The 21,651-nt window shown below is 38.3% G+C and overlaps 1 protein-coding gene across 1 annotated transcript in view; it reads left to right on the top strand.

Moving 5' to 3' along the window:
- psme4b (proteasome activator subunit 4b) overlaps nucleotides 1–21,651 on the top strand; it is a 114,918-nt gene that overhangs the window by 29,864 nt on the left and 63,403 nt on the right. Inside the window, exons 14-20 of the mRNA XM_033984261.2 lie at nucleotides 1,675–1,739; nucleotides 5,393–5,543; nucleotides 8,002–8,100; nucleotides 9,741–9,810; nucleotides 13,007–13,071; nucleotides 15,046–15,249; nucleotides 19,075–19,232. Coding sequence (XP_033840152.1) covers nucleotides 1,675–1,739; nucleotides 5,393–5,543; nucleotides 8,002–8,100; nucleotides 9,741–9,810; nucleotides 13,007–13,071; nucleotides 15,046–15,249; nucleotides 19,075–19,232 — 812 coding nt within the window. The remainder of the gene's footprint in view (nucleotides 1–1,674; nucleotides 1,740–5,392; nucleotides 5,544–8,001; nucleotides 8,101–9,740; nucleotides 9,811–13,006; nucleotides 13,072–15,045; nucleotides 15,250–19,074; nucleotides 19,233–21,651) is intronic.

Here is a 21,651-nt window from a genome sequence, read left to right as displayed (position 1 = left end):
TGTGTGCATGCGTCAGAAAAAGACACTTCTGTTCACTAAATGTTTTAGACACAGGTTATGTGGATATATTATTGTGTTATGTTATAACGTTGTCCTCCACTAAACTCATGTGGGAGGAGCTCAGGCATAGCGCAGGTTATCGAGGGTGGAGCCAAACCTCACTTGGTTTTAGCGCTGCCGATGAGTGGATTTACATTCAAGTCTGCCGCTCCTCCAGTAAGTAACATGTAAAGCCTGTACACTCACTATAAACCCCCGTCTGCTCCAGACTCCAGCCTCTGACTGAAAGGAAGCGCTAGGGATTAGCTTTGCTTGCGTTTTTTAAGGAGTGGAGGGACCTTTTCCGCTGACCACTGTCCTTTGATACATATTCCCAGTGTCTCCGCAGCTTAGAGCCACATAAACATGAATTGGTTCATAATTAAATAGGAAATTTACCCATAGAGCCTCATTAAAGTGCAAGATGCTGTTACCATGACAGCCATATTGCCCACATCATAGTATATTACCTAATAACAAATTGTTATGCAGTTGCTTGTTTGTTGTCGTTCATTTAAGATGGATATTTCTGTATTGATAGAAGTAAATCATAGTTGTTCCGTGAGACTACCAGGTTAAACTTAATGATGTATTGAACATACCAGTGGATTATATAAGACATTAGGAGTGAGTCACGTCCATAGCTCTGGTCATAATCTCATCAGATGGAGGTCAACTGAAATCGCATATTAAATGAAGTCGTTGATATGCCTCAAGAAAACCCCTCGTCTCACACAGAACAGACCAGTGCCTCCATCGAATATGCATTTATACAATATTATATACTTTATCAAACTATACTATGTATTTTAACAAAGATTTTAAGTCATATCCAATTTTTTTTACTTCTTTTTAAAACTGTTAAGTAATTTGCGCTCAGTAAACACCACTACTTATTTCTTTCACGTTCACATCAGCCTCCAAATTATAGTTTTGAATTTGCTTTGTTAGGCCTGTGTACTTATTCTTTGCATTACTGGGTATTTTTTGGTTATTTTTTGTCTATATGATAAGATTTAAGCCGTAAAAGTTTGAATAAATCACTCGTCTGACTCATTACAGATGCAAACTAACAACTAAAGTGTTTCATTCTGCTGTTTATTTATTGCAGCTTATGATTTTTGACAATATTGTAGATTTAGATATTTTAATCTATACTAATCTATATTTTTGTGACAGGCCCAGCTTTGTTCCAAATGGAAGGATATTTAGATAGAAACTACGTCCCTACCAGCTATACAACAATCTCTTTGTCACTTCAGGGGCAAAAACTTTGACATCTTGATGCCTTCTGCAAAATAATACATAATGATCCTCTTTAGAACCTCTCCAATGCTTTTCCACGGCACAATTCCCGCATAAATTTCCGTAAACGAAACCAAGTTTTAGTCAAACAAATCCACTTATCTCCTTCCCATCCGAACATATTTTGAACCAACAGATGACACATTTCAGCATATTTGAATAACAATACCTTATGTAACTGTGTCCAATTATGTAGATATATGGGTGTAAAGACAAGTGTTGGTATTTTATGTCTAGGTTTTGCTGAAATATCGAAAATAATGAGATTTTGTTAGGTCGAAAATGTACCTCGCTATACTTTCAAATTCCCTTTTTCTCCCCTTTCCACAGATTGAGAGAGATCTTTGCTTTGCTTCGGCGGAATTTGAAGACTTCGTTTTGCAGTTTCTCGACAGGTAACGCAAAAATAAACAAGTCGATCTGCCATTTAGTTCAAAAAACATGTTGTCAATTCTTTGGAGTGTTGTCTCTATCTATTTGAATGTACTGGTCTGCATCACTGCTTCTGCTGCTGCCGCCCAGAGCTCCTGTTCATGATTCAATATTGGAGTGTTGCGCTGACATTTTCACTGCTGACAGGCGTGCGCTGCGTGTTTACATACACGAGAAGCCGAGATATGGATGTATGTTTGTGGTGTAGATCTGGTTTGGTCCTGATTTAGACCTGGTTTAGACCTGGTTTAGAACTTGTTGATTCCTGGTTCAGGTTTTAATCCCTTTTTCTTTTTTTCTTATGATTGAATTTCAGAGTGTGTGTTTGATATTTTCACTGCTCGTTTACACACAAGAGAAGCACAGATATAGATTGGACCTCGCTTAGACCTGGTTTAGTTCTGGTTAAGAATTAGTTTAAACCTGGTTGATTCTTGGTTTAGTCTATAATCCTTTTTCACGATTGAATATTGAAGTATGACATACATAGCCATACTACAGTGGTTTTAGAGCTGATTTAGACCTGGTTTAGTCCTGTTTGGTCTTGGTTTAGTCTTGAATCTAATTGAGACTTGACCAAGACCTGGCTTTAGTCCTGGTTTTGCTCTGTTCAAGATGTGACTAAGGCTTCATTTTAGACCTGGTTAAGAACTTGTTGATTCCTGCTTTAGGTGTACACAGTTCAGTTTGTTTACATACAAGAGAAGCAGAGTTATGTTTGTAGTGTTTGTGTTATAGATCTGACCTGGTTTAGACCTGGTTTAGACCCAGATTAGACCCGGTTAAGAGCTTGTTGATTCCTGGCTTAGTCTATAATCCTTTTTTCTTTTGATTGAATATTGGAGTGGATACTTTCTCTGTGGAGCTTGTTTAAATACAGGCGAAGCAGAGATATAGATGTATTTTTGTAGGTTCCAACCTGGTTTAGTCCCGTTTTAGTCCCGGTTTAGTCTCAGTTTAGGCCCGGTTTAGACCCAGTTGAGACCCGGTTAAAAGCTTGTTGATTCTTGGTTTCGTCTATAGTCCCATTTTATTTTTTTTCCTTATGATTGAATATTGGAGTGTAGCTTGACATTTTCACTGCTGCCAGGCATACAAAGCTTGTTTACATACAGAAGAAGCAGAGATATAGCTGTATGTTTGTAGTTAGACTTGGTTTAGACCTGGTTAGGACCTGGTTTATAACTTGTTGATTCCTGGTTTAGTCTGTAATCCATTTTCATAACTGAATATTGGAGTATGTGTACAAAGCATACAAAGCAGGAGAAGTCGGATGTTTGTGGTTTGGTCCTGGTTTAGTATTCAGGGCTAAACCCGAACCAAACCACAAACACAAACATTCAATACTCGTGAATCTGATTGAGACTTGACCTAGACCTGGCTTTAGACCTTGCTTTTTAGACCTCGCTTTAGACCTGGTTTAGACCTGGTTTAGACCTGGTTTAGACCTGGTTTAGACCTGGTTTAGACCTGGTTTAGACCTTAATCTAATTGAGAGTTGACCAAGACCTGGTTTTAGACCTGGATTTGCGCTGGTCAAGACTGGGTTAAGACTTGAAACCTGGTTTAGTCCTAATTTAACTGATTTAGACCTGGGTAAGAACTGGTGTAGTCTAATATTTAATCATTAAAACAAAGAAAAGGGGATTATAGAGTGTGTGTTTGACATTGTCACTGCTGACAGACATACAAAGCTTGTTTACATACAGGAGAAGCAGAAATATAGATGTATGTTTGTAGTTAACATCTTTGTTTAGACCTGATTTAGTTCTGGCTCAGAACTGGTTTAGACCTGATTTAGTCCATAATCCTTTTTTCATGACTGAGAATTGGAGTGTGTACATGACATTTTCTCCCTGACCTACACAGCTTATTTACTGTTTACATACAGGAGAAGCAGAAATATGGATGTATGTTTGTAGTTAATATCTTTGTTTAGACCTGGTTTAGACCTGGTTTAGACCTGGTTTAGACCTGGTTTAGACCTGGCTTTGAACTTGTTGATTCCTAGCTTAGTCTCCAGTCCATAATTGAATCTTGGAGTATGCGTTAGAGATCAGTCGATATGGGTTTTTTTTCATGGCCAATGCCGGTATGGATTGTTTAGAATACAGAGCAGCCGAGGCGTGTATCTATCTCTAGAGTTTATACAAAGTATACAACGCCAATATAAGAAAGATAAGTAAAAATATAAATGTACGTTTGTGGTTTGGTCCTGACTTGACAAAGATCTGGCTTTCGACCTGTTTTTACTCTGGTCAAGACCTGATTAAGACTTGATTTAGACCTGGTTTAGTCCTGATTTAGAACTAGTTTAGACCTGGTTAAAATGGGTTTAGATCTTCATTCCTGGTTTATGCTATAATCCCTTTTTTTTTTTTTAATGATTGATTATTGGAGTGTGTGTTTGACATTTTCACTGCAGGTGTACACAGCTTGTTTACATACAGGAGAAGCAGAGGTATATGTGTATGTTTGTGGTTCACATTTGGTTTGGTCCTGGTTTAGTTCTGGTTTGGTCTTGGTTTAGACCTGGTTCAGAACTGGTTTAGTCCATAATTTTTTTTTCATGTTTGAAGATTGAAATGTGCACGTCACATTTTCACTCTGGTTCGGTCCTTGTTTAGAACAGGTTTAGAACTCTTTTTGTTCTGGTTAAGACATGGTTAAGACTTAAGACTCAGTTTAGTCTTGCTTTAGACCTGGTTTAGGCCTGGTTTAGACCTGGTTTAGAACTGATTTTGTTCTGGTTAAGACTTGATTTGTACCTGGTTTAGTCCTAGTTTAGACCTGATTTGGACCTGATTTAGACATGATTTGGTCCTGGTTCAGACTTGGTTTGGTCCGAGTTTAGACCTGGTTTGGTCCTGGGTTAGACCTGGTTTGGTCCTGGTTTAGACCTGGTTTGGTCCTGGTTTGGTCCTGGGTTAGACCTGGCTTGGTCCTGGTTTGGACCTGGTTTAGTCCAAGGGTTAGACCTGATTTGGTCCTGGTTTAGACCTGGTTTAGACCTGGTTAAGACTTGATTTGTACCTGGTTTAGTCCTAGTTTAGACCTGATTTAGACCTGATTTAGACATGGTTTGGTCCTGGTTCAGACTTGGTTTGGTCCGAGTTTAGACCTGGTTTGGTCCTGGGTTAGACCTGGTTTGGCCCTGGTTTAGACGTGGTTTGGTCCTGGTTTGGTCCTTGTTTAGACCTGGATTGGTCCTGGGTTAGACCTGGTTTAGTTCTGGGTTAGACCTAGTTTAGATCTGGTTTGGTTCTGACTTAATCCTAACTAACACCTTGTTCAGTACTGATCTCGACCTTTTAAATATTGTCTCATTTAGTCCTGGTTAAGATCTGATTTAGTCCTGTTTTAGTCCTGATTCAGACCTCGCAGACGTTAATTTGTCATAATTTCAAATGTATTAATTAATTCTTGCCTGGAAACTGTCTTGGTTCACACCTGACAACTTCAGACCTGGTTCAGTCCATCTCTAGGTCTCGTCATTGCTAATTGACAATCTGTTTGCCTCTTTGCCATTTCGCAGCTGTCAGGCGTACGCAGCCCCGCACATTTGCATCGTGGGTAATTGTGTTCCATTGAGTTGTTGTGTATTTTGTTTTTTCAGATGTTTTGCGTTGATCGACAGCTCCACTCTGGAACAGACACGAGACGAGACAGAGACGGATACACAGACCCAGCTGGAGAGTCTGGTAGAGCTGGGCCTCTCCTCCACCGTCAGCACCATCCTCACACAGTGCTCCATACAAATATACAAGGTACGGCACTTTCCCAAAAAATGTTCCACAGTATAGCTTTAAACTCGGGGCTGTGTGACATACCAAACAGTAAATCAGGTTTGTTTCTATTCAAATTATATTAAAAAATGTCTGAATTTGGGTTAAACTTAGATATTTCCATGGAGACAAGAAGGTGATACCACAGGGACAAATTACAGGCCAGGTTTGTGAAAGGGCAAGCTTGCTCACTAGGATTGTTGCCATAGTTATCAACGATTTAAAACTAAAAAAAAAGTGTATATTTTGAATGGAGAAAAAAAGGTCAGTGAGGAACAGGAAGCTGGTACCCATGAATAACATTTTGGTCAAAATATTTTCCACAGTATTGCTTTAAAATTGGGGTTGGCTGATATGATATGAAGAGTAAATCAGGGTTGTTTCTATTTAGATTAGATTTTTTTTAAAAGCTGAATTTGGATTATACACAGTATTTCCATGGAGATGAGAAAAGTTTAATGTCATAGGGTGAAACTCCAAAGCTCTCCATGGGTTTCAGAATGATGAGAAGCTAGGACTGTTGCCATAGGGATCAACAATTTAAAACAAAAAAAAGTATGTGAAATACCCATGAATAACATCTTTGTCAAAAAATGTTCCACAGTACTGCTTTAAACTTGAGGCTGGGTGATATGATATGAAGAGCAAAGCAGGTTTGTTTCTATTCAAATTATATTTAACAATGCCTACATTTTGAATACACTCGGATATTTCCATGGAGACAAGAAGGTGACACCACAGGGACAAATTACAGGCCAGGTCTGTGGAGGGGCAAGCTCACTTACTGTAAGAATGCATGTTTTTCAAGGTGTTTTTGAGCAGTAAAAATCTCTAATTGAATAAATGCGGGACTGAAAGTTTAAAGTCATAGGGTGAAACATTTCTAAGCTGTTGATGGGTTTCAGAATGATGAGAATCTAGGACTGTTGCCATAGTGATCAACAATTTTAAAAAAAAGTTATATATTTTGAATGGGAAAAAGTCAGGAAGAACAGGAGGAATAGCATCTCTAGAGAAACAGTTAACAGACCACCCACCAGAAATGTTGCATAGTACAGCTTTAATTAAATTTTTAGTTATCCTAATGTTAAACCAGTGGAGTAATGGCATCGCCATAGAGACAAACCATCGGTATACCAGAAAAGTTACACAGTGTAGCTTTAAATCTGTTGAATATACAATAAAAAAATAACAAATACTTATTTTTATACAGTATTTCATTGTTTTGTTCATTTTCCTTCTAGTTTACTCCGAACCACTCAGTTAACATCATGGGATTTTTCTCCTTCAAAACAAGAGCACTTTTAAGTTAATTATTTCTCTGATCCTGAGGCGAAATCTGACTCCCAACACAGTCTCGCTTCAGTCTGTGGCATCGCTTAAAAAAAGACATTTAATTGGATCACTGTCCTTGTCCCACAATATATGCACATACAGACAGTAGGCTGGGGTAGGTTTAACTGTTTTCATTTGAATATTGGGTTAAACCAAAGAGTGTTTATATAAATGGACATAGCTAACCTGCTAGTCGCCGCGTTCCAAACAAGAAGTGATCATGGGTGCACTTCTGGCTCCACCGACTCCAGTTCATTTCACAAGCCGACGCTGTGGGTGACGTCACGCTCACTCAGTCCATTTCTTTATACTGTCTGTGGGAACACTGAGCATCTCTGATATAAAGGAGACTCTTTTTTTCAATCCTTTTTGACAACAGTGTAAGCTCTGCTCCCTGGACACCTCTCTTGAATTATGAATCACACAAATCAGTTTCTGTTTAAACGTGTGCGAAGCCTAACAATGCATGAGAAATCCACTGTCATACAGATGCAATGCTCCCGGGCGTAGTATAGTAACAGTGTCCTACTCTGACCCATGCAGGCTTATGAAATATAGATACTCTCATTACAGATATAACATCAGAGGAGAATGGGAGTGAATCTTAATGTGTTTTTTTGAATGGGCACATTTGAAGGTGTCAGTGTCAGGTTATGAACAGAGAAAGACCAGGGAAATGGATGAAACGATGATTAAAGTGGATTGGAAAGTAGTAGCAGTAGCAACAAAAGTGGCAGTAGTAGCACAACACAGAATTATGTAGTATATTTGAAACCATATTTGAAGTACCAGTTACTTCCGGATGGATTATGGGCACTTCTTCCATGTCTCCATATAATTTTTGTCAACACACTTGATTCAAATACTTGATGTGAAGTTGTCGACGAGCGGCCTGACCCGGAACGAATTACATGTTTATTGTTGACTTAAGCGATTTGGACAGTTCAGCGAATCGTTAAACACAACTGATTCATGACAGTACTGGTTTGAAACTGCTTCTTCATTAGTGGGAGATATTGATTTTGGTATTGATTTCTCAGCTAATGAACACTCCATACTTCTTCTAATTTTTGCCCTGGTTTGTGCCACTCTTTCTCTCCATTAGGTGGCACTGCAGAAGGTGTATAATTTTGCCACATCTAACATCTTTGAGACGTGTGTGTCTGGAAGGATGGTGGCGGATATGTGCCGAGCAGCAGCCAAGGTACAGTGTGTGGAGTTTTAAAATGAAGAGTTTTTGATATAATACACTGGCAGTAGTAGTAGCAGTAGTACTTAATCTAAACTTTATTTGACAGATCATAATTCTGAATATGTTGTAGATACTTTTAGGTGAAAATCAAAATTTAGTCTTAAAACTTAAGAACAAAAACAAAGGTGAGAGTAACTGACGAAACTGTTGGCTAATGCTAGCTAGCTTGTGATTGTAATGTTATTTGAGAGGGACTTGTTTAGCAGTAAAAATCATCTCACTTGTCGTAGTTCCAACTAAGTCAGTACTTAACAGTGTTACTTGTATTAAATGAAAGATCAAATTAAAGTCTTAACAAAGCCTCAGACAGAATATGCCTACAGTTAGCATCACATCCCAGAGACTGTTGATGACATCATCTGCAAAGTATCAAGAGGCTGGTGCAAAAAAATAAATAAATAAAATTGGGCAATATTTGCTCAGATGAGGCTGTAAATGTCTTTCCTGAGGTTCAGGCATCACACGAATGTGATGAAATTAGCTCCAAAACAGTACAGAGATCTGTCCTCTTCACCGTTTCCTCACAGACACGTTTCCTCTGTGTATGGACTGTACAGCAGCAGCAAAGACACTGATTCATGATTGCCTTCAGTTGCTGGATTTTAGGCAGTGAGCATTCAGAAAAAAATAAAAATTCTATTTACACAAACTGGATTGAAACTGGCAACACAAATGATTCTGCTTTCTGATTGGATAATCATCTTGAGAACCAAAACACCAAATTATAACATTAACATCTTGGCCATTCTACCCAGAGTTTTGTCATTAAGAATAAATCAGAAGTGCAGCTGTTCTCTGTAAAAGTATTGCAAATTTTGATTTGATCAGATTTACCTCATGTCTGGGGACACAGATGGATCAAGTCAAAGCACAGTTTTACAGACAGTGTCTTTAAACGAGCCTGGACGCAGAACCACAGCTCCATTACAGCCCCTCACACTTGAGCAGCCGAACTCTGTTTACTCCTCATCTGCAGCTCTGCTCTGTGTTTTGTTTCTCTAAATTTCTCATTGTTTCCATTATTACAGCAGTCCTGCAATAATGGCTCCTTTTGTTTGTGTCTTGGTGTTTCATGTTACGTGTGTGTTTCAGGTTGCGTGTGTTTCAGGTTTTGTGTGTGTGTTTCATGTTGTGTGCATGTTTCATGTTGTGCGGGTGCGTGTGTGTTTCATGTTGTGTGTGTGTTTCATGTTGTATGTGAGTTTCATGTTGTGTGCATGTGTTTCATGTTGTGTGTGTATTTCATGTTGTGTGCATGTGTTTCATGTTGTGTGTGTATTTCATGTTGTGTGTGTGTGTTTCATCTTGTGTGTATGTTTCATGTTGTGTGTTTCATATTGTGTGTGTGTGTGTGTTTCATGTTTTGTGTATGTGCTTCATGTGGTCTGTGTTTCATCTTGTGTGTGTGTTTCATGTTGTGTGTATGTTTCATGTTGTGTGTATGTGTTTCATGTTGTGTGTGTATGTGTTTCATGTTGTGTGTGTGTGTTTCCTTGTGTGTGTGTTTCATATTGAGTGTGTATGTTTCATGTTGTGTGTGTGTTTCATATTGTGTGTGTGTTTCATATTGTGTGTGTTTTTTCTGTTTGCAGTGTCATCCTTCCGAGTCGCTCCGTCTGTTTGTGCCTCACTGCTGCAGCGTCATCTTCAACATCACCAAAAGTCAGTATTCCCTTCTGTCGTTTATGTGTGTGTGTGTGTGTGTGTGCAGTAAACCTGTCACAATACCACTTATTTAAATGCACAATATCACAGCAAATGAGAATATTGAAGCTGGTTTATATCACTGACACAATAAAACAAACAGACTAATCAACACTTCAACAATAATAATATAGTACAATATTATTAAAGGTCCCATATTACTCAAAATGCACTCTTGTGAGCTTTACCTCCTCAAAAACAGACCTGGAGTTGTGTTTTGTTTCATTCACACGTTTGAGTAACACTTTATTATTAGTCTGTCTACATCTCCAAAGCTCAAAATGCTCTGTTCCACCTTGTGATGTCATGAAGTGGTAGTTTTCATGTTAACAGCTCCTTTTACCTTTAGTTCAGTAGAGATTGGCAAGTCCTGGTCTGAAATTATTCAAATGATTCTAGTGATTAGATTTTCTTTACAAATTCACTGTATTTGCCTTTTCTCCATATAATCCCGCAACTTTTTTGTGAAATTTGAACGGTTTTAAATCTTTTCTGGGGGATTAACTGAGGCTATAAACGCCGTCATAACTGCATTAAATTACTCAGATTACTGAATTGTTAATCTGCGTTTGTTGTGTCTGTCGCTATTCAAATAAACAATAAAACAAAAATAAATAGTTTGTTATCGTGAGTGCGCTGTGGTTACGTGAGTTTGCATCCCTACAGAGAATAGTCTCACCCTTCCCTCAACAGTATCTTATTAGAAACACTATAGGGCAAACAAACAAATGTCCAGATGCCCCGATAAAGGCTTCAGGCTGTTTGTTCTGCTCTGTCTGAAGCACAGACTGAACCCTCATCTGTAAGACGTGCTCAGGACCAGGGCTTTATCAGAGCAGGGCACAGTGCCTAGTCAGGGAAATAAACCCATGGAAAAATATAGACGAAATGCACTGATGTTATTGAAGTGTGGCTTTATAGACTAAAATGCAGTGAAATGCACCAAACCGCACATAGTTTGTCCAAAATCTCCCCGAGGACCACCCTGGACCCCGGATGCAAATGCCACACATTTACAATATTCAATCCAAACACCAACAGAAAAGGCTAGTTAAAAAATATAAATATTACCAATTTGTTTTGCCCGCGAACCAGGTGTTGTCCTGTTGGATAATCCCAATCTGATCACCCTAAGTGATCAGATTGGTATGAGTCATAGGTTGTGCCCAAATGTCCACACTATTCACTACAGAGGGCAGTATTTAGGGATCACATCATTTTTAGTGGTGTCGGAATGTCCAGTTGGTGAGAAAATAGTGCACTCAAAATTTCCTACAATGCCTCTAGAAAAGTAGTGTGCATCTGTGGTCACTAAACCGGTCAGTATGGGTCTTTAACTGGACACAGCACGACTGAATAAAGCTGGTTCATCGCTCTCTTGATCCTGATTATGAATAAAACACTCTTAAATAAACCGTTATAGTGTAAAGTTGCTAGTATCAGCTGCTTATCTTAGCTTGACCTGTTAAAAGAGCGATAATTTACACATCTCAGATTAGAAAAAAGTCCCTCTGTGTGTGTGTCTCTCTCTCTCTCTTTCTCTCTCTCTCTCTCTCTTTCTCTCTCTCTCTTTCTCTCTCTCTCTCTTTCTCTCTCTGTCTATCTCTCTAGCTTTCTCGGTGTCTATCTCTGTCTATCTTTCTCTGTGTCTCTGTCTCTGTGTTTCTCTCGCTCTCTGTTTCTCGCTTGCTCTCTGTCTCTCTCGCTGTCTTTCTCTCTCTCTGTCTTTGTTTGTCTCTGTCTGTCTCTGTCTCTCTCTGTCTGTCTCTCTCGTTCTCTGTCGCGCTGTCTTTCTCGCTCTCCCTGTCTGTTTCTGTCTCTCTTTCTCTGTCTGCCTGTCTCTCCCTCCTCACCTCTCTGTGTCTCTTTGTCTCTCTCTCTCTCTGTCTCTCTCTTTGTCTCTCTCTCTGTCTTTCTCTGTTTCTCTCCTTGTCTATCTCTCTCTTTCTGTCTCTGTGTCTTTCTCTCCCTCTGTTTTATTTAAATATTTGACTTGATAATCTTTGACTAAAACCCTCAAAAATCAGTTTTCTTATTCCAGGCTTGTAATAATAATGTTCACGTTTGCATCATGAGCCAAAAGATTTTCTATTCCTTTTTTTTGTTTTTGTTTACAATAATCATCACAGTTTGCTGTCAAGTCAAATAATATTTTAAGTCAGATTTATTTTCTGAAATTATCTGGTTTGGAGATAACAGAATATAACCAGTTTCACCACATCTCAATTTAAACCATCAGATCTTTAGATTAAACAGTCGAGTCCCACTGTGAAATATTTAACGAGAATTAGGCTTCAAACACCAAATTACAAAGTCAAATCAGACGCGACTCTTGTGTTTATTCTGGGAGACGTTTAGGAGCGATGGGTCCTTAATGATCTCAGTGTGAAGCCGTTTTGCAGTCCGCACGAAGCAATAATTTACCAAATGTTTGTCCAACTGTTTTTCTAATCACTCATAATCAAATCAGCGCGGCGTTTTCAGTGGAGCTCGCGTTCAGTGAAGGACGCACAAATGTTGGAAGTTTAATTACAAAATGACCCAGCTGGTAATAAACTGTACAATTACATTTGAAAGCCTGTGATTTAAGCCTTTTTGGAGTTTGAAGTTTGAAGTGGAGAACTCGATATTTGTACAAAAGTTATATACTAAATGTTCTTTCTGAGAGCGTTCGAGTTCAGCTCAGTTTGTAACAAAATCTATGAAAAGATTTTAGCGAACCAAAAGAATCAGGTCTTTGTAGTAGTAATGTTGGTAGTAGTGATAGTAGCAGTGATAGTGTTAGTGGTAGTAGTAGCAGTAGTAATGGTGGTGTAGTTGTCAATGGGGTGGTAGTTTACTGTAGTAGTTCACAGATTTGTAGTATTAGGGGTATTTCAATCCAGTAGTCCAGCGATCCCCAACTTTAACCATTACTCAAACATGTGTGGATGAAACAAAACACAACTCCAGGTCTGTTTTTGAGGAGGTAACAGCATTAGAACATGACTTAAAGCTACAAGAGACAGTTTTGCGTAATATAGGATCTTTAATTTTGACAGTATAGAAGTAATCATGATTTTCAATTATAAGACCCTGGCATAACCCAAATAATTTGTACTGTTTTGTGAAGTTTTGCTCTGAACATAAACATGTTTGTATTGGTGCTGTGCAGGTGAGGAGCTTAATGAAGAGAATCTGGACAAAGAGCTGCTCTGGAACCTGCAACTGCTGTCAGAGGTGAGAAAAGATAGTTTAAGGACAAAGATTTCTTTCTTTTCTATCTTCTTTACTTTGATTTTTCCTTCATTCCTTCCTTCATTTGTTCCTTCGTTCACTTGTTCTTTCGTTCCTTCATTTGTTCCTTCCATCCTTTGTTCCTTTCTTTGATTCTTCCTTCCTTTGCTCCTTTGTTCTTTCCTTAGTTCCTTCGTTCCTTCCTTTGTTCCTTCCTTCCTTCCTTCCTTCGGGACCATGCACAAATTCATTAATCTTACAAAAGAAAAGAGGATTTGTACCAGATTTTTTTACTGCTACTTTCCATGTGCAGTCCCTGAGCAGGTGAACACACATTAAAAATACACATTTCATTACAATGACATTATAGGACTAACTTAACCCCATTAGCATTAGCAGTAAAATACAATATAATATATATAACTTAAATACATCAAAATTGCTGGGTTTCAGACGACATCACCACATTCTATAGGCCAATAACATTTCATACAGATGAGGGGCAGCTAAAATGAATAGTTAAAATGCAGCTTTGACTTGTCATTTTGGTCTTAAAATGTTCGTATTAAACCACTCTACATGATCATAATGTTTTTATTTCACTTTTCAGTCTGTAAATCAAGATATGAACATTAATAACAGACAAATCAGGCATCTTTTTTGCCTGAGGTCGCTCTCTCCAGCTTTAGCAACAGGTTTAATTGACTGCGTTGCTAAGTGCTCGCTCCCTGCTAAACCAGGGGTGTGTTACTTTCAACTGTCTCACTTCGATTTGGCTCTTTGGTTGCTATAAATCTCACGGTCAAAATTCCTAACATGGAACTGGTCTCCAAATTCACCCCTGTAACTGCTCTAGCCTCGATGAGCTGTGGGTGACGTCACACTCACTTAATCCACTTCTCTATACGTTGTACAGACTAGATTTATACCAAAACTTTACTAATTGGAATAGGCGTATATTTGTAATACAATAAAGTATCTTATATTTGACATTGTGAGTTACTGTCAGAGTATGTCCCATTTCAAAGTTTACCATTTAAAACCTTGTCTTCTATAGTCTATAATACACTATTGAAGCCCATTAAAAACATTTGTAGGACGTATTCCCCATTCATTTTGCTAACGCCTTTTAAATCCCCTGCTCTTTTTACATAAAGCAGAAATGATGGCCGCGTGTGACTTTTCCCTGCACCGCTCCACTCCCTGGTCGTAAATATGGCGTGCTTTGTCGTTAAACAGAACATATTGATACCCTTTCTGTTTTGTTTTATTACTCCTGGGAGTGTAATGTGTGCTCGCCGCGCCCCAGATGCTCAAATTTATAGAGGAGGCTCAGTATTTAAGACACCACTCTGCTCTGCCCTGCTTCTGTGTGTGGCTACAACAGGCCTGTGCTATGTGTATCTGCGAATATCTACTACTAATGGAAGAACTAATATACAAATAACTGTCTTTAAAGGGCCCGTATTACACTGTTTTCTGTTCTGTGTTAGCTATCTAATGTTTCCTCATCACAAACAGACGTGGAGTTGTGTTTTGTTTCCTTCACACACACGTTTAACACACAAACCCTGCATATTTAGGATGAGTTCTGCTCTCAAACGGAAAACGCAACAGAGGAAAATGCCAGTACTAGTAATTCATGAGTGAGAGAAGAAGATATAGAGAATGTAAATTGGGCAAGAAAAAAATAGATTAATTTAGTAAAAGAAATTAAAACAAAAGTAATGATGATAACAATAATATTTTAAAAAAGTAATTAATTAGCTGTTGTGATCAGTGAAGCCCAGTTGTGTGTTTTGTTTTGTTTTTTTTCACTGCTGTTGACAGTTTGACAGCAGCATTGAAGGACCGGTCAAATGCAGAGGACACATTTCCCTACAGAGATTTAAAAACAAATAAAGAAAGTGGACCTCAACCTACTCTGACAGTACTATATTTACCCATATTGTACACATGTATTTGTTTGTTTTGCAGGTGACTCGTGTGGATGGGCAGCATTTGTTGAAATACTGCGCAGAGTTGGAGAAGGTTCTGAGGTTGTGTCTCCGTGTGCAGTGTAAACGAGCCTACACTTTGGCCTGTAGTTTACTGGAACACACCCTGCGCTCGCTCTCCCTCATCTATCCCACAGAATACAGAAGTACTGCAGGAGGATTCGATACAGACCTCCCCATCAGGGTAAATATCACGTTAACGCTGGTACTACAATGACCAGTTTAGCTGATGAGACTCCACCACCTGCTTGTCTCCACGGCGAAATTAGAGATTTTATTGCCTGATGGTCATGTGTGTTCTTAGTATGCTAATTGTTGTTAGCTTTACTGTGCCCGCAAACTCCTCTCTGGTCTCTGAAAGTTGACACAAAAGCTTACAAACTCATCATGGTGAGTCATTAGGATGTTCTGAATGCATAAGGTAAGTGAGGAATAACTTTGGACAACTGCAAACTATTTACAAAATACTAGTTCTGTTTTTCATGCTTTTAAGACAGTAAAAGTCAGGTACAGCATTGTTCAACAGGTAGCGCCACCAGGCAGTCCCAGGTCAAATCTGTGGAGAAGCAAGCCTACTAACAGTAAGAAAGCATGTTTTAAAGGTATTGTTGATTAGTAAATGGATAGTTAATGTTTTACTGTAGAATGATCCAATGTAATAAATCACACCTTCACAACCAAATTGTATGTTTGTGTCAAGCTCTGTGACGTTCTGACATGAATATACTGATTTGAACACAGGATTTCATGATTCTACTCACATAATCTTCAATCTGAGCAGACTGTACAAAACAGACCAATACACACTCAGCCCTATATAAACGGACATGGCTAATCTGCTAGCCGTCGTATTACAAACGGGAAGTGAACATGGGCCTGCTTCCGGCTCCAATTCACTTTCCATTTAAAATTCTTCACTCCTCTCTTTGTAACTGCTGCTGTTAGACTCGTCATTTTGATCTTAAAATGTTCATATTAACCCGCTGTACTCGATTCTAGTGTTTTTATTTCACTATTTATTTCCATAAAGCAAGATATTAACATTAATTACAGGCAAATCAGGCATCTACTTTCCTCAAGGTCGCTCCCGACAGGTTTGATTGACAGTGTTGTTAAGCACCCGCTCCTTGCTAAAAGGAAGGGGCGTTACCTTCAACAGCCTCGCTCCGGATTGGCTCTTTGGTTCCTATGATACTCGAATTCCAAATATGCACCTCTGCTCCAAATTGGCCCCTATAACTGCTCGAGCCTCGATGAGCTTCATTTGACTGGAGCCGAACGCTGTGGATGACGTCACACTCACTTAGTCCACTTCTTTATACAGTCTATGCCCACAACACACTTAAGTTTCAACCTGAGCAAATTGCACAGAACATACCAGTACACACTCAACCCACAACACACAAATTGACTTTACCACAGCGCGCAATAATTACTCCAATTTAGCTTTAAACGCTTCCTCCAACTTTACACAGCTGCTGTTTGCTTTCCTGCCTGTGAAAATGCACTCTTATCGACTCTATTAGCTCCTGTCCTCTTTAGGAATATCTCTGGGACACAAAACAATAAGCCAGGCGGGAGAAAAACAACTTGTAAACTGCTCGTTCTCCTTTGCCGTTTGTTTAAATTGGGAGGTTAAATAGAGGATTTGTCCCCATGTTCGGCAATTTTCAGGGCCATTTGGAAGTTGCTAGAGTAAACACTTTTGTGTAGGGAGGTAAAGATGGTTTAAAGTCGGACTAATTGCACTGAAAGTTAAATAGGCTATAACTCGGTTTCCCTTATGGAGGCCTGACGAGAGAACACATTTTGAAGCACACAACACATTACTACAGAGAAATATTGCGATAATTGTATAATATTAAAACTACTTTATGCCACTGACACAATGCAAGGTAATCCCAGTCAGCCTATTTTTAAATATGGCTGGGTTTCAGATGACATTTAGTTGAGTGGGCTCTGGCACTTCAGTCTTGAACTCTATCTGCATTAGTCCTGGACACATCTGCAGCCGTCCATTGAAGTGTTAGTTTTTCCGTGCTGAGAAGGAGGATCTAAGGACAAGGGTCACTCTGGGACAGTAGATCCTGCAGTAGTAAGGTCTAAGGACAGATGGCGCTCTGGGACAGTGGTTCCTGCAAGAGGAGGGTCTAAGGACAGGGGGCGCTCTGGGACAGTTCTCAATTTGCTTGTTTTCTGTTGTTTAATTTGCTTGTCTGTTTCTCTTTCATTATTGATTTTCTAACTTTCTGTTGGTTAAATTAGTTCCCATGTTCAGCCCTAAGAGGTGACTGCTGTTGTGATTTTGGGCTTTACAAAAATAAATTGAACTGACATCACAACATTCTATGGGCCAATAATATTTAATATGGTCAATAGAAATGGTCATATTCAACATTTGTGAATTTACCTTTTGGATATTTCATGACAAAGTACAATGTATTCAACAGGGAAAACTGGCTCTTTACCTCTGAGTCTTAGAAAATGCATTATTTGAATATTCCCAGGATTGTTGCGTCACAGGTAAAAAATTATTAGCAGTTTTAAGTCCACAAATCATTTCCAGACTTGTTCAAACCATTTTGGCTGTCAAATCACGTTCATCATAACTGCATGCTTACATGTGGAAGCTGGGAAACAATATTTGGTATTTATATTAGCTTATATTAAATTTTATGTTGTAAAACAGAAAATGTCAAAGCCAAGATACTCGAGCATGTTTAAAGGCCAATAACAACACAATGAATGCATAATGTCCTTTAAAAGCATTAACAGAATAAAGAGCTAACTGGAGATACTGCTCTGTTACTCAAGTTAGACGTTAATCTGAGCCATAAAGAACTGACTTGGTTGGAGCTACAACAGGTGAGACGATTTATGCTATTAAATAAGTCTATCTCAAATAACATTAGTCAAAAGCTAGCTAGAATGAGCCAGCAATTTTTCAGTTAGTCACACTCACTTTTTTTGTTGAAACACCTAAGTGGGACCATGAAGGCTCGTATTAATTATGGGTTCCTGAAAATTAGTAGTAAAAATCCATTTTATTAGACCATCAAAAAACCCATCAGGCTGTGTTTGCGAATGTGATAACTCTACCCTTTTGTGGTTAGTTCTATGGTCCATTCACTTTACACGTAGTTAAATCTTAACCTTGACATTTCTGTGTCTATTAGCGTATTTAGAATGCATTGCAAAAGTATCACCTGAATATTGTTATCAAGATAATCCCAAAAAATATATAGAATTTTGTCATTAGTACCTATGTTTACTACTTACATTTCAACTTATCAGGGATGGCACAAAAATCTGAGTATTGTTATGAAGATAATCCCCAAAAATATATACATTTTTGCCAATATTGCTTACTTTTCTTGGGTATTTATGCATCTTTCCATTTTAAATTTAACACAGATTACAAGTTAAATTACATTAACACAGATTATTTTGTCACCATTACCTACATTTATTTGGCCTTTTTATGCATCCTTACCATTTCAAACTTATTAGGGATGGCAAAAATATCATCTGAATATTGTTATCAAGACAATCCTAAAAATTATACACATTTTTGTTAGTATTTGGCCTATATATGCATCCTTACCATTTCAATTTATCAGGGATAGCACAAATATCTGTGTATTGTTATCAAGATAACCCCCAAAAATATATACATTTTTGTCAATATTACTTACTTTACTTTGGTATTTATGCATTTTTCTATTTCAAATTTAACACAGATTACAAAAATATAATCTGAATTTTTTTATCATTATAATCCCCCAAAATATATAGACTTTTGTCAGCATTGCCTACGTTTATTTGGCCTTTATTTGCATCCTTCCATTTCAATTTATCAGGGATGACAAAAATATCATTTGAATATCATCAAAATAATCCTCAAAATTACATACATTTTTGTCAGTGTTGCCTACTTGGGTCTATACCTGCATTCATTTGAAACATATCACATTTTTCACGCTCATATTTGCCTGTATCTATGTTGTAGGACTGGGGCAGGGACGGAGACGTGTCGGCTCTGGGCGTCTGTTGGCACGTGCCCAGTGAAGAGGAGCAGAGCTTTGTCTTTGAGCTGCTGCAGAGCCTTTTGAAACCCGAGCTTCGGCGAATTCAAGAGCACGTCTCCGGAGGGCACCCCATGAGCAGGTGCGTTCTTTCACCTGCCAATTTGTGCCTCGTCAACACGTCCAAAACGGGCTCCATATTTGTAACGGTATTATGTACTCCAACAGCACGTGCATTTGAATGTCAGTCTGTCCCCTGTGGTAATGGCCGATACATTAACGGGCTTAGAGTTATATTAAAGACATGTGTTTTAGGGGATATTGACGTTGTTTTACATTACACTGCATTACACTGTATTTAATGAGGTAGGCAGCATGTTGGCCGAGTGGTTAACAGTCTCACCTCGCTGCAAGAAGATGCAGGAAGAAGTGGGAGTGACCTCGGGAAAAGAAGCCGCTTGACTCTGTTATTAATGTTCATGTCTTGATTTACTGACACAATTGTGAAATAGACACCAAGATCATGTAGAGCGGATTAATATAAACAAAATGAAGAGTCTGACAACAGCAATTACACAGAGAGGGGCCACAGTTTTTCAATAGGAAGTGAATTGGAGCCAGAGTCGATGGAGCTGGAAGTGCGCCAATTCTCACTTCCTGTTTAGAACATGGTGGCTAGCAAGTTAGCTATGTCCATTTATGGTAGAGGCATAGTCGAAATTGTTTTGTACCTGTGAGTAACCAGTTCAAATCTCATCTGAAGCACATACTGTTTGTTACTCATTGGTCTCTTGCTCTTCACCGATTGCCTACTCTACGCGAAAGGGCATCTGACGCAAAAAATGCAAATACATTAAAAATATGGCTCACATTTTAGCCATTTATTAGCTTGGAGAATTTGAGATGGGAGTGTGAGGAAGGCCATCTTACATAAAACAAAGTCAACAACCAAATGATGTATTAAGAAAGTCACGTATTAGCTATTAAACCATTACCTGTCTTTAAAATTACATCTGTATTTGGTATTTTAACCTGAACAAACCCGTTGAAATAACCAAAGTGGGTGTTTATGCTATGGCAGTACAGTGTAGGAGAGATTTGGATCCAACAGTTGAGCTAGAAGTTGTTTCTTGCTGTGTTTACTTGTTGTATTCCTCCAATTAGGAGATGTCATGCTAACCAGAGTGTGGGTTGTTTACTCTGCCTTCTGCTGTCTGGGCAAGCATTTATTAAGTTGATAGTAGGCAGCGAGCAGGACACGAAAATCAAGGAAACTCAGGGCTTATTTATGTTGTTTTTAGAACTGCATTTTTGTACAACAGAAAAGTGTATACTGAACGTTTTGCTTGATAACAAAACCAAAGATGAGATGCAGTGTTTAGTGCAACGATACCTGAGAATGGCTTTAGGCTCTTTCGATTATAATGCTAGAATTACTATTACTATATGGTTTTTTCATGGCCGATATGGGTATTTACAATCCGGAGAAGCCAGTAAGATCTGCCGATATTTTTGGGGCCAATATATAGGGTAGATTTTGATCATTTTCCCCAAATTATCCAAATATAATGTATTACAACTCAATCACAACCTTGTTTTACTACAAACTGTGTAGAGAGCAGTGTATAGACCTGTCACAGTAACTAATTTTGAAGCTACAGAGGAATATTGCGATAAACGATAATATTGAAACTACTTTATGCCATGCGTAAGATTTCATTACTGCAAGATAATCCCAGTGAACCATTTTTAAATAGACTGTTTCATTAAAAGACATGAGCTGCAACAAATAAACAGCAGAATGCGCCAATAATTAGCCATAAAAGGGACTTATTCACCCTTCCACAGCTCAGATCTTACTGTATTACAACAAAAATACACAAAGTCTCACATTTTTGCAAAGAAAAACTCCTCATTATAAATACAAAGGTCAAAATATACAGTGGATATAGTAGTTATTACAACCGACCTAGCAGTGTAGTCACATTTTTGCAGTACAATATTTGGACTATTTTTATGCACATTGCAGCTGGTCGGGCCAAACAAAATATCAGCCTCTTTCTCAAACTATTATCACTACAAATGCAGGTTTTCATAACAGTTCATATGAGCGACTAAGGGTGGAAAATAGCTTTAGTTAGACATTCACATTTATAGTAACATGTATTTGTATTTACATTTACAATTACAAAACAAAATTCAATTGACCTGCCATGTTAAAGCCGCATTATGTAACTTTTCAGCTGTTTGACTCTATCATAAATATTACAGCTTTTCCTGAAATGTTCTACAATATGGCATTAAATGTGTCTGTTGCCAAGGAAACAAGCAGACAGGCGATGCTATGAGGTCAAGTTACAGGTGATACCACTTACCAAAAAAGTTGCATAGTGCAGCTTTAAATTTTTAGCTGATAAAATGTTTGTTGTTAATTTGCAATTTTTTTTCCCCCCTTTTCAGTTCCATTTCCTATATATACATGATCTAAATACTCAAATAGCCTTAGTTACCGATGATTGAATCCAGTGAATTAAATTGGTAACTAAGACTATTAATTATGA

Source organism: Periophthalmus magnuspinnatus, chromosome 19, assembly GCF_009829125.3.
Source record: "Periophthalmus magnuspinnatus isolate fPerMag1 chromosome 19, fPerMag1.2.pri, whole genome shotgun sequence".
In the NCBI taxonomy this organism is placed as follows: Eukaryota; Metazoa; Chordata; class Actinopteri; order Gobiiformes; family Gobiidae; genus Periophthalmus; species Periophthalmus magnuspinnatus.
Note: the sequence above shows the minus strand (reverse complement) of the source record. Positions and strands in the feature narration are given on the sequence as shown.